General features: G+C 41.9%; 1 protein-coding gene across 1 annotated transcript in view; it reads left to right on the forward strand.

Moving 5' to 3' along the window:
- The window catches only part of LOC134574693 (alpha-2-macroglobulin-like protein 1), a gene marked incomplete at its 3' end in the record, with an annotated part of 117,709 nt that overhangs the window by 37,819 nt on the left and 62,639 nt on the right, over positions 1-17,251 (forward strand). Inside the window, exons 7-12 of the mRNA XM_063433812.1 lie at positions 2-54; positions 4,883-4,903; positions 6,108-6,267; positions 12,957-13,041; positions 13,954-14,053; positions 15,939-16,059. Of these exons, the coding sequence (XP_063289882.1) occupies positions 2-54; positions 4,883-4,903; positions 6,108-6,267; positions 12,957-13,041; positions 13,954-14,053; positions 15,939-16,059 (540 nt within the window). The remainder of the gene's footprint in view (position 1; positions 55-4,882; positions 4,904-6,107; positions 6,268-12,956; positions 13,042-13,953; positions 14,054-15,938; positions 16,060-17,251) is intronic.

The following is a 17,251-nucleotide window of genomic DNA, read 5'->3' on the forward strand; positions in this document are numbered from 1 at the left end:
GTTTTATTCCGCATTTTGACTCTAAATGAAAAGTTCTTCACTGCAAAGAATCAGGTGAGACTGAAAATATGAAAAAAGAAAAATAGAAATAGAAATAAGTGGGTTAATTCACCATTGGTTGATAAACCTGTAGTCATTGCTGCAGAATCGGAATGTATTTAGAATAGTTTCAATGTACAGTCAGGTCCATAAATATTGGGACATCAACACAATTCTAATCTTTTTGGCTCTATACCCCACCACAATGGATTTGACATTCAGCTTTAATTTGAGGGTATTTACATCCAAATCAGGTGAACGGTGTAGGAATTACAACAGTTTGTATATGTGCCTCCCACTTTTCAAGGGACCAAAAGTAATGGGACAATTGGCTGCTCAGCTGTTCCATGGACAGGTGTGTGTTATTCCCTCATTATCCCATTTACAAGGAGCAGATAAAAGGTTCAGAGTTCATTTCAAGTGTACTATTTGCATTTGGAATCTGTTGCTGTCACTACTCAATATGAGATCCAAAGAGCTGTCAATATTAGTGAAGCAAGCCATCATTAGGCTGAAAAACCAAAACAAACCCATCAGAGAGATAGCAAAAACATTAGGTGTGGCCAAATCAACTGTTTGGAACATCCTTAAAAAGAAAGAATGCAACGGTGAGCTCAGCAACACCAAAAGACCCGGAAGACCACGGAAAACAACTGTGGTGGATGACCGAATAATTCTTTCCCTGGTGAAGAAAACACCCTTCACAACAGTTGGCCAGATCAAGAACACTATCTAGGAGGTAGGTGTATGTGTGTCAAAGTCAACAATCAAGAGAATACTTCACCAGAGTGAATACAGAGGGTTCACCACAAGATGTAAACCATTTGTGAGCCTCAAAAACAGGAAGGCCAGATTTGAGTTTGCCAAACAACATCTAAAAAAGCCTTCACAGTTCTGGAACAACATCCTATGGACAGATGAGACCAAGATCAACTTGTACCAGAGTGATGGGAAGAGAAGAGTATGGAGAAGGAATGGAAATGCTCATGATCCAAAGCATACCACCTCATCAGTGAAGCATGGTGGTGGTAGTGTCATGGCGTGGGCATGTATGGCTGCCAATGGAACTGGTTCTCTTGTATTTATTGATGATGTGACTGCTGACAAAAGCAGCAGGATGAATTCTGAAGTGTTTCGGGCAATATTGTCTGCTCATATTCAGCCAAATGCTTCAGAACTCATTGGACGGCGCTTCACAGTGCAGATGGACAATGACCCGAAGCATACTGCAAAAGCAACCAAAGAGTTTTTTAAGGGAAAGAAGTGGAATGTTATGCAATGGCCAAGTCAATCATCTGACCTGAATCCGATTGAGCATGCATTTCACTTGATGAAAATAAAAAAAATGAAGGGAAATGCCCCAAGAACAAGCAGGAACTGAAGACAGTTGCAGTAGAGACCTGGCAGACCATCACCAGGGATGAAACCCAACATCTGGTGATGTCTATGCGTTCCAGACTTCAGGCTGTAATTGACTGCAAAGGATTTGCAACCAAGTATTAAAAAGTGAATGTTTGATTTATGACTGTTAATCTGTCCCATTACTTTTGGTCCCTTAAAAAGTGTGAGGCACATATACAAACTGTTGTAATTCCGACACCGTTCACCTGATTTGGATGCAAATACCCTAAAATTAAAGCTGAAAGTCTGCAGTTAAAGCACATCTTGTTTGTTTTATTTCAAACCCATTGTGTTGGCGTATACAGCCAAAAAGATTAGAATTGTGTTGATGTCCCAATATTTATGGACCTGACTGTACATGTGAGATAGTTGAGTGAGATAGCTGGAATGTATGTGTGAGATAGTTGGTATGTATGTATGGGATAATCGGAATATTTGTGAAACTTGGAATGTAGTGGAATATATGTGAGATCTAGCTGGAATGTATGTGTGAAAAAGTTGGAATGCATAAACGTGCATGCTGGAATGTATATGTGGGTTAGTTGGCATATGTAAATAATCACTGATAAGTCACAATATTAAAACCACCTGCCGAATATCATTCAGGTCCACCGTGTGTTGTCAAAATGACTCTGATGCATCAAGGTATGAACGCCACAAGACCTCTGAACATGTTATGTGGTATCAGGCACCAATACTCGAAGTACTGCAAGTTGCGAGCTGGAGCCTACATAGTTACATAGTTACATAGCTGAAAAGAGATTTGTATCCATCAAGTTCAGCCCTCCTAACATTTGTTTTTTGATGTCGATCCATTAGAAGGCAAAAAAAAAACAGTTTGAAACACTTCCAATATTGCAACAAAGTAGGAAAAAAAATTCCTTCTTGACCCCCAAATGGCAGTCAGATTTATTCTTGGGTCAAGAAGCTATTACCCTATATTGAAAAATGATATCCTTGAATATTCTGTTTTTGCAAGTATGCATCTAGTTGCTCTTTGCACATCTGTATTGACTCTAATAAAACCACTTCTTCAGGCAGATAATTAAATATCCTTATTGTTCTTACAGTAAAAAAATAAATAAAAATTATTTGTCTTAGACAAAATCTTTTTTCTTCCAGTCTAAAAGCATAACCTCGTGTCCTATTGAAAGTCCGGGTTGTGAATAGATTTCCACACAATGGTTTGTATTGGCCCCGAATATATTTGTATAATGTTATCATCTCACCTCTCAGGCAACGTTTTTCTAAACTAAAGAGGTTTAAATTTGTTAACCTTTCTTCATAGCTGATATGTTCCATTCCTTTTATTAATTTTGTAGCCCACCTCAGCACTTTTTCTAGTGCCATAATATCCTTCTTTGGAACAGGAGCCCAAAATTGCACAGCATATTCAATACGTGGTCTTACCAGCAATTTATAAAGAGGCAAAATGATATTCTCATCCCGAGAATGAATGCCCTTTATCATGCATGACAATTGTTGCATAGTTTGTTTTCTATAACAATTCCCAAGTCCTTTTCAAATGTTGTTATCCCTAATTTAGCTTCCATTAAGGGTATACATTGCTTGTGAATTCTTCATGCCAAAGTGCATAACTTTGCATTTTTCAACATTAAATTTCATCTGCCATTTGAGTGCCCAGTCTCCCAGTCTATCTAAATCCCTCTGCAGCAAACTAATATCTTGCTCACATTGTATTACTACACAGAGTTGTGTGTCATCTGCAAATACCGAAACATGACTTTCAATGCTTTTTTCAAGATCATTTAGAAACATATTAAATAGAAGGCGTCCCAGAACAGAACCCTGAGGGATACCATTTGCCACCTCTGTCCAGCTTGAAAATTTACCATTAATGACAATTATTTGTGCTCTATTTTTAAGCCCAAGAACAAGAATTTTCATCTAGACTGATTTCTTTGAGTTTGAATACTAATCTATTGTGTGGAACTGTATCAAATGCCTTGGCAAAATCCAAATAGATCACATCCACTGCAACTCCCTGATCTATACTTCCACTTACTTCTTCGTAGAATGCAATCAAGTTAGTTTGACATGACCTGTGCTTCATAAAATCATGCAGATTTTTGCTGATAACCATGTTCTTCTCAAGGAATTCTTGAATATTGTCTCTTAATAACCTTTCAAATACTTTTCCAGCCACAGAAGTTAAGCTTGCAGGTCTATAATTTTGATTTTGAAACCTTTTATAATTTAGGAACCACATCTGCCTTCCTCCAATCCTCCGGAACACTTCCTGAAAGAAAAGAATCTTGAAAGATTAAAAACAGAGGTTCACTTATTTCTACACTTAGTTCCTTCAGTACTCGTGGATGAATACCTTGTTTTAAATTTTTCTGCAATTTTTTAGCAGCAATTATTTGCACATCTATTGCCATGGGTTCTTCCTTAATATATACGGAGGAGAAATAGTTATTTAAAATTTCTCCTTTTTCCTGGTCTTCATTAACTAACACCCCCATTCCAGTTTTTAGTGTACCTACACTTTATTTTTTTGTTTTTTTAGAATTTATTTTGCACGCATTATTGGCTTCCTAATATCTTTTATGGGATGCATCTGATTTGTCCGATACATGGATTTGTTGTTAAAGCATATCCACAGATGCTCAATTGGATTGAGATCTCGAGAATTTGGATGGCAAGGCATTCTTTTTCATGTTTCTCAAACCATTCCAGAACAATGTTTACAGTGTAGCAGGGTGCATTATCCTGCTGAAAGAGGCCACTTACATCTGGGAACACCATTGCCATGAACGGATTATGTGGTCTGCAACAATCTCTAGGTGGATGGTATGTGTTAAAGTAACATCCACATGAATTTCAGAGCCCAAGGTTTCCCAGCAGAACATTGCCCAGAGCATAACAACTCCTCCACTGGCCTTTCTTCTTCCCATAATGCATTCTGCTGGCATCTCTTCCCCAAGTAAATGATGCCCATGCACCCTGCCATCCACCTGATCTAAAATAAAACTGAATTCATCATCTGAGGCAACCTTCTTTCAATGCTCCATGGCCCAGTTCTGATGTCCATGTCCCCATTGAGGGTTCACATGTCATTATAACAATATAATCTATTTTATTCATTTCACCTGTCCATGGCTTTAATGTTGTGGCTGATCAGTTTACATTTGATATAGCTGAATGTATGTGTGAAATAAGTGCAATGTATAAATGAACGTATGTGTGAGCAAGTTGGAATGTGTAAGTTTGTTGGAATATACATATTAAATAGTTGAATGTATGTGCAAGATAGTTGGAATGTATGTGTGAGTTAGTTGAAATGTATGTGTGCACTCACTGAAATGTATGTGCGATATAGCTGGAATCTAGGTATAAGTAAAATATTTAAAATGTGATTGTGAAAAAGAGATAAAAAGGTACAGAGGAATTGTCTAATTTGGTGTTTCATTCTTTTCAGTACCATGTGGTGGAACTAAAGGTAAGTCAAGAACCTCTAATGGTGAGGAATTTGAAAGGAATTAAATTTAGGGTGTAAGGGGTCTGGTCGGGAACGGGTGCTGCCCAGTACAGCATCCTCTATAGGGTAAAACCCAGAATGCTAAGAAAACAATATACACACACATCAAGGCAAAAATACGTGTATTGGTAGGCAGTTGAATAAAATACAAACACAGATAACTGAATGTGGGAGAATAGCCGCTAAATACAGGGAACTCAGGAAATGGTTACAGGGAACGCAGGAACAATAGATCCAGACCAACAACATTAACATTACTGAACTGGCAAACAAGAAGGGATGAGGCTCATCTAAATAGAGAGAAGATAATTGTAAAGTAAGGCCAGCTGGGAACATAGAGAGATCTCAGCCTGGGTGCAGCAGCCTGGAATAGCACCACAGACAGGTAGTGGCATTGCAAGGTACTGCACGAAACTGAGAATAAGCCAAATCATGACATAGGATATGAAATGAGGTATAAGGAGAGTCAATTGCTAAGGGGGTTATTTTTATAGTGATAGTGTGGCACAGTGTTGAAGGAAATGGAGTGCAAGTGAAGGAAAGCAGCTGTAATAAGGAGCCATCTGGTGAAAAACAGAAATGAAGGGATGAGAAGGAAGCTTAGGAAGCAGGTATTGTTGTGAGAAAATAAAAGGTTTACTGAGAAGCAAGTGAAGGAGCATGTGAACACTATGGGAATGGAATGTTAGTGGTGCATGTTGTGTAGATAGAGAATGAAGGAGAGGTGCCCGATATCAAGAAACAAACAGAGACTGTGTTTCCTTATAGAAGCTGAGAGGGAGGAAGAGAGTGATAGATTGCAAAGAAACTGGAGAATTGCAGAGGTGCAAGAAACTTACACGGTTATTCACTAAAGTGAGAATTCAAAGAGAATTTCAAATTTAAGGTCAAAATAACCAAATTGGAAAAAAATATTTGTCAGCTATGCTTTCAGTTCAGATATTGTGGCCTTATGTTTGAAATTCACGTTGAATTTACTTTAGCAAATAGTCCTGTTAGAGAAGGAGTTATGAATACTTAATGTTGGGATGGGAATAAGGAATATATAGGGCGGAAATGCAAGTATAAAATGGAAGGATATATAATGTTTATTGTGAATTGGGAGGATGCCATTTTATTAAACATGTTAATCATGTTATTTGCCTACCTTGTGATATATATATAGGATTCTAAGAGTAACCGTATTGCCCAGTGGCTGGATATCAAAACCAACTCAGGAATTGTTGACCTGAGTTTTGACCTGACCTCTGAGCCTCTCCTCGGCACCTACACTATTAATGTGGATAATGGGCAGACTCTAAAAACCTTTATTGTCCAGGAAGAAGGTAGGCATTTATCCGTATTTCAGAAAAGAAAGGAGAATACCTGGGTCTGTAATATTTTCCATGCGTTTCTATTCAGTAGTAGTACAGGGAACATACTGTATCTAAGATCATAGATTGACGCAATGATTCTAATACATTAACTGCACACTGCCTCACAATGTAACTCCAGAGGTAATAACAAAGATATAAAATACAATACTGGCTCTGGACCATGTATTTAACATTTTCCAGAGCCAGACATTGTCTAATCATAGAGTTGTGGGCATTAGGAACTATTGGTGGACGGAACAAATTATGGGACAAAGTAGGCTCACTGAGCACAATGGGTATAAAGGAAATACTGTCCATGGTGGTCCCTTTTTAAGTGATAGATAAGTATGAGGGCAATAGTAAAATAATGGGGGTTTCTTGTAATGGTCCAAGAAAAAGGGAATAGAAAATGATGTCCATGTGCATAGGTAAAGGGTGAATGTGTATGGGCATAAACTTAACCCACCAATAACACCCCAACCACATATTTCCCGAAATAACAACCACAGACTTACTTTTGGAGAAAATAGGCCACTGCTTTATTAAAATATAAATATATAAATCTTTAAAGTTCAACTTTATAACATAAAACACCATATACATAATTACTAAGCAAATAAATCTTTGTTGCTGAGTACCACCTTGCCAACCAAAACATAACTTAGGGCAGCTGCCCTGCCCACTCGTTCCAACTTTTCCTAGGCCTTGCATCCATGTAATGCTAACCAGTAGTCAATAATTGTCTCAGTGGGCACGTCTGTTATCCATAACTGCTCCTCAGGTTAGGGGAGGGACAGCCCTACCCATCCACTTTACACGGACCTGATCCAACCTGATCCAACCCACAGTTGACAAGGGCCATACACAAAACCAGCTGGTTTACCCCTTACATCAGCGGGGCCACCCCAAAACCAAAGACATGGCCTCCTCCAATGCATCCTGCAATACCAAATTAAATAAATCCCGTCCTACCTCCATAATGTGGACCCATCACCCTGAAGTATATCACTGCGTTCTGCTCAAAGATGCGGTGACGCATTGTGAGCCTCCCCCATTCCCTTCACAAATTTAGAAACTTGTTATTTAACTTGATCCTGCTCCGTTCAAAAGCCCTGGGTTCCTTAGCCCCCTCCAATTATTCTGGGATAACACCTTGGACCAAAGGCTCCCACCACTGAAAACGAGAAAGAGCATCTGGGGTAATATTAGCAACTCCGGCACACGCACAGCCCTACAGTGCACATTCAAAACCAAGCAACACAGGACCAGGCACCTCAGCAGCCGAACCACAGGAGGGTAAGATGCTGACAAATTATTAATGACCAACACCACTCCCATAATATCACAATGAAAGGCAACCCTGTGACCCCGCAGGAGATCCCCCCAGAGCTCCACCGCCATCATGATAGGGAAAAGTTCCAAGAAAGCCAGATTCCTCGTTAAACCCACAGCATACCAAGATTCCGGCCAGGAGACTGCACACCAGTGGGCTCCGAAGACGGCCTCAAAACCCACTGCTCCAGCCACGTCAATAAAGAGGTGGAGCTCGGCATTAGACACCTCAGGTGCCTGCCAATATGAATGACCATTAAATCCTTCCAGGAAGATGGACCAGACGACAGGTCCTCGAGCAAGGGGCGACTAATTCGCACATAATGATGAGGGCACCACACCCCAGCGGTCACAGCTGCCAAGCGACGAGTAAACACCTGCCCCATAAAAATAATTCAGCAAGTGAATTGCAGCTTACCCAAGAGCGACTGCAGCTGTCACAATTGAATCTTCTTGAGAAGTTCGGCAGCTGAGACAAGGCCGTGACACTCCTTACCTTATTGCCTCAGCTTGATAAAGACCTTATTGCCTCAGCTTGATAAAGGTCGAAACGTTGCAATAAATCTGCCTGCATACAATTCGCAGTGAGTGCCTGGGATTTTTATATTTGTATATATTCTTTGGGTTTTTTGTTGACCCATGATCAGTAGCACCCTGGACGGAATTGCTGTGGCTGAGTGCGACCCTACCCCTTTTTTTCTATTACTCCTTACCTTATTGTCTGGCAAACAACACCTACCAGCAATCAAATATTTGATTGCTGGTAAGTGTTGTTTGCCAGACAATAAGGTAAGGAGTAATAGAAAAAAAGGAGTAGGGTCGCACTCAGCCACAGCAATTCAGTCCAGGGTGCTACTGGTCATGGGTCAACAAAAAACCCAAAGAATATATACAAATAGAAAAATCCCCAAGACACCCAAACAAGTAGAAGGACCCACTGTCTTATCAGGGGCCAGAGAAACCCCCAAAAAACACGATACCGACTCCAGGATCCGAAGAAGGTGTGAACATATGTCCGAACTAGCGGGACCAACACAGAGGAAATCATCCATGTAATGTAGCAGCAAATTACAGACTCCTTCCTCCCACACCACCCACTCCAGGAATGTGCTGAAACACTCGAAATAGAAACAGGAGATTGAATAACCCATGGGCAGGCAGAGGTCTACATAGTAACTGTCCTGGAAGAAACAGCTGAGTAGGTGGTGACAGCCGGGGTGCACTGGAAGCAGCCAAAAGCCGCTTCGACATCTGCCTTTGCCATAAGAGCCCCCAAACCCGCAGCCCGGACCATCTGAACCGTGTCGAAAGATGTGTACAAAACCCTGTACAGTTCCACATCAATATCATCATTCACCAATCCTCCACACGGGTAGGACGAATAAAGAATAATTTCCTAACCTGAAGGTTAGGTCGGCGGAGCCGAGAACAGGCCTACCATATGCCCCAATGACAGCTCCTTGTTGAACTTGTCTGCCACTACTTCAGGGTAATCCTGAACTGACTTGAGGTTCTGACAAACCCCAAGAGAATCCCTAGCCTGATGGGGAATCCATAACCCATTGCAGAAACCCTCATGAAACAGCCTTGCGGTTTCTGTAACGGTTTAGCCACGGGAGCATCGCACCGATGTCCACCGGCGTCCTTGCCCTTTGAGACCATGGTATTCCCCCGCTCTTTTTCCCGGAGAAGAGTCCTATCCCGCCCGAACCTGCGCTTCCAAAGAAGAAGGGCATGGAGACCTCGCTGAGCTACGCTTCCACTGATCCATAAATCCCTGCAGACACCTCACCATGGAACCCCAATCAAGTGGACTGCCATTGCCACCCCCAACCCCCACCCAACCATCCTCCAATATAGAACCAGACTCACCCGACAGCGCTGGAGTGAACTGGAGCAGCAGAGCTACTCCAACCGGAGGTTGGGCCAGAGCTGCAGCAACCAGTGGAATTGAAACCGGAGTAGAGCCCAACTAAACTTGAAACATAGCCTGGTCCAGAGCCACCTGGGAAGAAAAAACAGAAAAATTCATATCCCTCTCCACCGAGAATGATAGGCCCACCTCAGGAGGACGGGGAAGGCAAAGGGTGTCTGGTGGGCCAAGGCAAAACCCAGAGGGAAGGCAATGGGCTAGCAGAGCTATAACAGGAAAGGGTAAGAGACAGCTGTTTCACACTACTTCTAGAAATCCCCCCTCCTCCTCAGGAGGTGAAACCTCTGCCCCCAAGGAAACACCCTGCAGCCTACTCACCCGTCTGGAGTCCCGTCCACCACTCTGACTGCCTGGGCCGCGGGTCGCACTAAGCGGGTCCACAGAAGATAAGAGGGCCATCAGAAATCCATCGGCGGCCTTGGTAGGGGATCCAGCCTGCACAGGAACTCCATCAGTCTGCATAGCCGCGGACCAGCCAGTCCAAGAGGTGGGACTGTGGTTTCCTGCTGTGCGGGTGTCAGGGTGGCGGTCCGGACGGCGGTGCGTGGACCGGGACCCCTGGGTCTGTCCACACGGTCGAGCGAGGACCAAGACCCAGTTTGCCTGATGTTCAGAGTAGGAGTCACAGTGTGGAGGTGGATTAGCAGGGTCTGGTGCAGGGTAACAGCATGCCCCCTGGTGTTGAGCACCAGCGTTTGTGCAGCCACAACCAGAACCCTGATTCAGCTTTTGCGGATCCCAGGAACTAGGAGCTAGGAAATAAGCAGACCGCCCAGGAGCTGAATAGGGAGGCTCTGCAGCAAGAGTGTATCCAGTACTAGAAACAAGACAAGGCTAAAACAGGCACCAAACATGAAAACAAGACATAACTAGCAGAACCCAGAACCAGAGAAGGATAGGAAGCTAAACCCAGAACATGTACACAAGACATAAGGAAACATTAACTAAACAGGGGCAGGACAAGACTGTACATGGATTACAAAATAAAACAAGACAAGATATAATAGGCAAAACAAGAGGAGACATAACTAAGCACTATATATGTAAATCATGGGGATTTAGTCACATTATATGATCATACATTGCATAAGCCTGCCAACAACGCCAATGTACCCCATAACTGGCAGGTCCTGCACTGCCTAATGAATACTAAAATAACCACAGAACACATATATAGCACTTACCTGCAAGAAAGGGCAGAAGCCTTGAGCAGCTGCCTGCAGGATCTCTGAAACATAAATGAATGAGTGAAAACTGTCACGTTCTGTTCCTGGTTGCGGATCATTCTGGTAATGGCTTCTGGTATCCAGTACTACTCTTGCTATTCTTGTTTAATATTTCTTGGTTTTTGGTTTTCTATTCTGTGTCTGGTTTTCTTTATGCTGGGATTTCTGGGTTCATTCCTATAGTTCGTCCCTGGATTTCCCAGTCTCCAGGTTTCCTTTAAATGTTTGTTTTATGTGCCACACCCTTATGTTTCCAGCTTTCATTATGTGTTGGAGTTCCTGCAGGCAGCGGCTCAAAGCTTCTGTCCTTTCTTGCAGGTAAGTGCTATATATGTGTTCTTAATCTGTGGTTGTTTTAGCATACATTAGGCAGTGTAGGACCTGCCAGATATGGGGTACATTGGCGTTGTTGGCAGGCTTATGCAATGTATGATCATATAGTGTGACTAAACCCCCATGATTTCCATATGTAGTACTTAGTTATTTCTCCTCTTGTTTTGCCTATGTTATCTCGTCGTGTCTTAGTTTGTATATACCTGTCCTTGTTCAGCCCTGTCCCGTCATGCCCATGTTTAGTTAATGTTCCCTTATGTATTGTGTCATGTTCTGGGTTTAGCTTCCTATCCTTCTCTGGTTCTGGGTTCTACTAGTTATGTCTTGTTTTCATGTTTGGTGCCTGTTCTAGCTTTGTCTTGTTTCTAGTACTGGATACACCCTTGCTGCAGAGCCTCCCTATACAGCTCCTGGGAGGTCTGCTTATTTCCTAGTTCCTTGGATCCGCAAAAGCTGAATCAGGGTTCTGGTTGTGGCTGCACAAACGCTGGTGCTCAACACCAGGGGGCGTGCGGTTACCCTGCACCAGACCCTGCTAATCCACCTCCACGCTGAAGACTCCCACTTCATCAGGCATTATGGGTCCCGGTCCATGCCCCGCCACCTGGACACTGTGTCTGGGTTCCGGGCACCGGACTACCACCCTGACAAAAACAAACGGGTGTGACAAATAAAACAAACATTTAAATGAATCCAAGAGACTGGGAAATCCAGGGGTGGACTACAAGAATGAACCCAGAAACCCAGCATAAAGAAAACCAGACACAGAATAGAAAACCAAAAACCAAGAAATACTAAACAAGAATAGTAAAAGGAGTACTGGATACCAGAAGCCATTACCAGAATGATCCGCAGCCAGGAACAGAACGTGAAAGAGGGGCTGGATAGGGGGACTGAAAGTTGGCATGGGCTGAAGCGGACCTCCCGGCTGCCTGGGTAGTCACAGGAACCCGCTGGCAGATGTAAGAAGCCTCGCGGCCGCAGACCATCGGCTCCGCGAGACCGGGCCTGCACTCCTGAGCCAAGGAAAGCCTGTTGCCTCCCCAGGAGGGGTGAAACATTCCAGTGGCTGAGCTTGCCTCCGAGAACCCCTTCGACTGCCGGGCAGGGAGGCGGCAATCACCACAGAGGCCTGCAGACAAGCCAGCTGAGCCTGCAGATGCTCACCCCCATCTTGTAAGGCCTCAGCCCTGAGGGCAGAAAGGACAGCCTCGATCCATACCTATACCCTGGCCGAAAACAGCACTTGGCAAGCAGGTACAAAAGGAAGCAACTACCACGCAATTACCAAGCTGTTACCAACTGATAATTAATATGGCTTCTATCCTGTTAGCTGCCTGTCTATTTATACTAACCCACCCCTTTGCCCCCTTAATACTCCACCCACTATGAACAAACCTCCTTACCAAATTTCTCTGTATACACTCACACTCACATGTCCCGGTTCTGTCTAGGCCTTGCCTGACTTCTCAGGGTCTTGTCCCTTGGAACTTGTAGGAAGGATATGAACCGATATCATATGTAATGTTCATTTTTATGCAACCACAGTGGATAATAAAAAAAAAACATATAATAAAAATAGAAATTGAAAAATAGAAAAAAATATATAATTTTTTTTTTCATCTTTAAAGCAGTAATGAAAATGTATCATGTAGTGAGAGGAAGATTATGGATTCTGTAGCACTCACAATTAAGAAACTCACCCATTTTCTCTAATATTTTCACCAAACAACTCAGGCTTATTTACATTGTAGCCATTATTACCCTTGATACAGACTCTCTATAGACTCTCTGTTACCTTCTGTTCTTTCTCCTCTCTCTCTCTTCTCATGCAGTGCTGCCACGGTTTGAAGTGACCATTGAAAAGCCAGTTGAAATATATGTCCTGGATTCCTTATTCGAGCTGAAAGTCTGTAGCAGGTGACGCGTCACTTATGATAAAATGAATGGCTGTTCTGAATATCCACTGAAATATAGATCAACACTATTTGGGGTGCAAAGGCCATTTCCAATATATAGAATATATTTATATTTAAAAGGGTAGGAGTCGGTATGTGCAGTATTTCTGCTTGAAACACTGCACATACTGCTACTAATTAACTTCTGTCCCGGGCGCTAGTAACTCCCTGCACATCTGACATAGTTAGCCCCAGCACAGCACACTGGAAACAGATATATGAAGGTGTCCTTGCATATAGAGCTGAGCCTGCAAGGGGAAGTGTTTGTCTCCCTCCTTGCCTCCCTATAGCAGTGCTCTTAAAAAAAACTAATTTAATTCCCATGCACTCTGAGCAGGCGAAACTGTCCTGTTATTCACATTTGAATGAGCCTATAGAACTGGCTCAAGTATATCAGACTAGATTCAGAGAAACTCCAGAAATACAGTAACTCTATCTTTAATTGCCTCCAAGGAAAAGGGACACGCATAAATGGGTGTTCTGGAACATATTTACCAAATATTACTCAACTTTGAACTACATTTTGAGCGATGCTATTGTAGATTTCTATTCCAGACCCCATAAGGTTTACTAGGGTGGTGTCTGTATGCATTTAGTGCTCTTTCATATTTTCTGTGGTCTGTATGTCTTCCGTAAGTGTGATATAGTGATTAATCACACAGGTGATTACAGCTGCACTTAACTTTTCTCTTTAGTTTGTTGTTTTACTGGTTAGCACCAATTACACTTATTCCTTTTTTTTTTTTTTGTATGAGGGAGTTTTAATATATATAGGGTTACATGGTTTGCTTTCTTGGTCAGTCATTACTTGTCCTTTTTTAGAGACCAAGAGATTCTGTGGATGAGTCAATGTCTCTCTTTCACATGTGTTCAGGTATACGTATGGAAAAGGAGTCAGTGGGTCTGTTGAAGTTCGTATGTGTTACTCCACGTATCGTCAGCCAGATGATATTTGCATCACCTCTGAAGGTCAAGTAAGTATTTTATAGCCACAAGAAAGATAATGTAGTTTAGTCTTACCCATTTACAGTTTTAGCAGCCAATCATCACTGTCCTGGGTGGATAGGATAGTTATTGGTAAAGCAGAAGTGCAAATTCCACATTACTGGTGCAGCTGGGGATGGGTAAACTGCAGTGGTTATGGTGCTTAGACAGCCACTTCAAACCACCTTCTTCTGCAGTCCTTGTATATTTGAAATTTAGTGAATTTCTAGAACAATTCTTTTGTGGCGTTCAGCTGAAATATTGTTTGCATTTGTTCCAGGCTTATCGTTATCTAGTTTATAAAAAATACTTTTCTGATTGGGCCGCAATCACAACAGTCATAAAAAAGCCATAATACAAATGGGTTTATTTACTAATCCGTGAGGCAGAATTTAGATAAAATGTCTAATCTGGACAGCTTCTCCAGCTTTGCCATAGTTCATTATTACTAGATATTTCAGCTTAACTTTTGCCTTTAAATTTCCATTTTCTAAATCTAGACTTGTGCTTTCGCTTTTGGCCTCATTGCAATTTGTCTAAATTTTGACCGATTGGCGAGTTGTCTGAATTCCATAACTCTGAAGCTCCATATAGTTGTATAACTGAATAAATGACTCATGCAATGTACGAGCATGTTCAGTTGATACATGGTTTGTTTTTGTTTTTGATGCATGGTGTTTCATTTCCACCTATTTGAATGTGCATGTCAGTTGCACACTGGCTTTTGATGCAGATATTGGAGGTAACATCTTTTTAGGTAGGCTTCTATTTATATTTTTTCCTCTATCTATTTTTCAATAAATGGTGCACTTTTTTATACCCTACCTGTGGCATTATTTTGGAACTGCTACTGCGTGTGGACTTCAATGGAAATATTAGGGTACTACATAAGTTGTGTTTAAGATCAGTCCAGCATTGGGGTGAAAGCACCAGGATTTTTATCTGACAAGCAACGACATTATATCAAGTAAGCATTTTCTGCTGTGTCTACCCACTTGATGTTTTGGAGTGGTGGTATTTTTTTTACAGGGGTTATTCTCTGTTCTATTTCACATTTACATGTTTGTGGCAGCAGGATGCACTAATGGAAGAAGGTAGGCTGGCGGTGGCATTGTCATGTTCTGGGAAATGTTCTGCTGGGAAACCTTGGGTCCTGGCATTAATGTGGATGTTACTTTGACATGTACTGCCTACCAAGAGATTGTTGCAGACCATGTAACACCATCATTGCAATGGTGTTACCAGATGGCAGTGGCCTATTTAAGCAGGATAATGCACCCCGCCACAATGCAAAAAAATTCAATATTGGTTTGAGGAACACAGCAGATATGTTGTCTTGTCCTCCAAATTCCCCAGATCCCCTTGCAACTTGCAGTACATGAAACATCTACTGTAAATGTCTTGGTGCCAGATACCACAGGACATGTACAGAGGTCTTGTGGAGTCCATGCTTCGACAGATCAGAGCTGTTTTGGCAGGACAAGGGGGGCCTGCACACTATTTGGCAGGTGGTTTTAAAGTTGTATCTAATCATCGTATAGTGCACTACACCGATTAGACCATTCTTGTGCACTTTCAGTTCATCTAAATAGTTTCTCAGAATATTTTGCATGGACAGTATTCAGATGAGCTAAACCATCACATGCATGTCTATTGGTCTACCCAAAATAAAAAAAAAAACTTTCCAAATATTTCCGCCATGTTCAAGTCTACTAAATTCAGACGTTAGTCGATAAACCCCATTGTTGTCATTTTGATAAAACATGATACAACCCTTAAAACTAAGATTTAAAAAAAAAAAATACATTACTGATTGTGTGTTTACCTCTCTCTCAATTTGTTTTATTTTCTCTCTTTACTTTTTCCTTTCAACAGACAGACCTCAATGGTTGCTTTTCAACAACTGTTGAAACACAATTCTTCAGCCTTTCTGAGTTTGCTTATTACAATTACAAATCAATCAAGATAATTGCAGTTGTTGAAGAGGTTGGAACAGGTGAGTGTTAACAGTTTGAGTAGGACAAAATGTCCACAAATCTTGTTCTCATTCTTAGTAATCCTTTAGGTTTAGGTTCTTTGCCATTGATACTGTCACTGTAAAGCCAGCGGTCTCCATTTCTTAAAGGGTTACTCCAACCACCAGAATCACTTCAGTGATTGGTACCTGGAGTTTGTATGCACACAATTTCACTATGAAACTCTGCACATACAGAGATTCATTGTAACTTTTGCTAGAGCAGAGCCATTTGAGCATCATTAGTCAGAGTTCCATCCCTGACCGTGTCCGTCTGTGCATATTTCCATGCATTCATTGGCTGAGGGTGATCAGCTTGTGCTGTCATCCAATATATGAACCACATAATTGACAATGTTCTAAACCTGTTTGCGGATACACAAGGGCAATTCATTGTAAAACAGTTTGTCCTTTTACCGGTGAATAGCTCCAGGGTACTCCTGGTGTTATAACAAATACAGCAGGTTATGGAGATTTTGATGCTTTGTGTAACCCTTTAAAACCCTATCCCCTGAAGCCCTGCTACCTCCCTATAATACCTTGCTGGCTATGGCTTCGGGTGCCAAATTGCTATGGACTTGGCTATAATCCTAACATTATAACTGTAGCGGAGTAGAAGTATAAACCGTAATATCTCTGTTGGTAGACGTAGTCAGGGGTAGCATAGCAATTCCAATCCCATTCCCCAACACCTGGACGAAACATAGTTTTGGGAGTCAACTGAACTTTTTTTGAACCACAGCCAGCTTTATACAAATCCCCATGCAAGGGCTTTCCATAATGACATCCCAGGGGTTTTCCCCTGGTGGACCTTGTGCAAAACTGGGAGTACAGTAACATTTCCCAGGATCCTTTTCTGTACTGGAGAGATACTTGCGTAAGAGCAATATTTTAATTAAATCATCTTTCAGTACAGAACATTACACAATATTTTTAGAACATAATAATTCGTATAATATTTATCAGAACTCCACGACTGAATAGGTGGGATTTGAGCACCCAATCTGTTGAAATACCGCTCACATCCGTTGGTAGAATATTAAAGCCAGTCGAGTGAAGTTTTGGACCGGTCAGCCATGAGGTGAAGTCCCAAAACAGTTCCAAGCAATTGCAGGTTTTGACCGGTCTTCTTTCGGGAGTTCATACGAATAAACAGACGAACGTACATATTTAC

Source organism: Pelobates fuscus, chromosome 10, assembly GCF_036172605.1.
Source record: "Pelobates fuscus isolate aPelFus1 chromosome 10, aPelFus1.pri, whole genome shotgun sequence".
Classification (NCBI taxonomy): domain Eukaryota; kingdom Metazoa; phylum Chordata; class Amphibia; order Anura; family Pelobatidae; genus Pelobates; species Pelobates fuscus.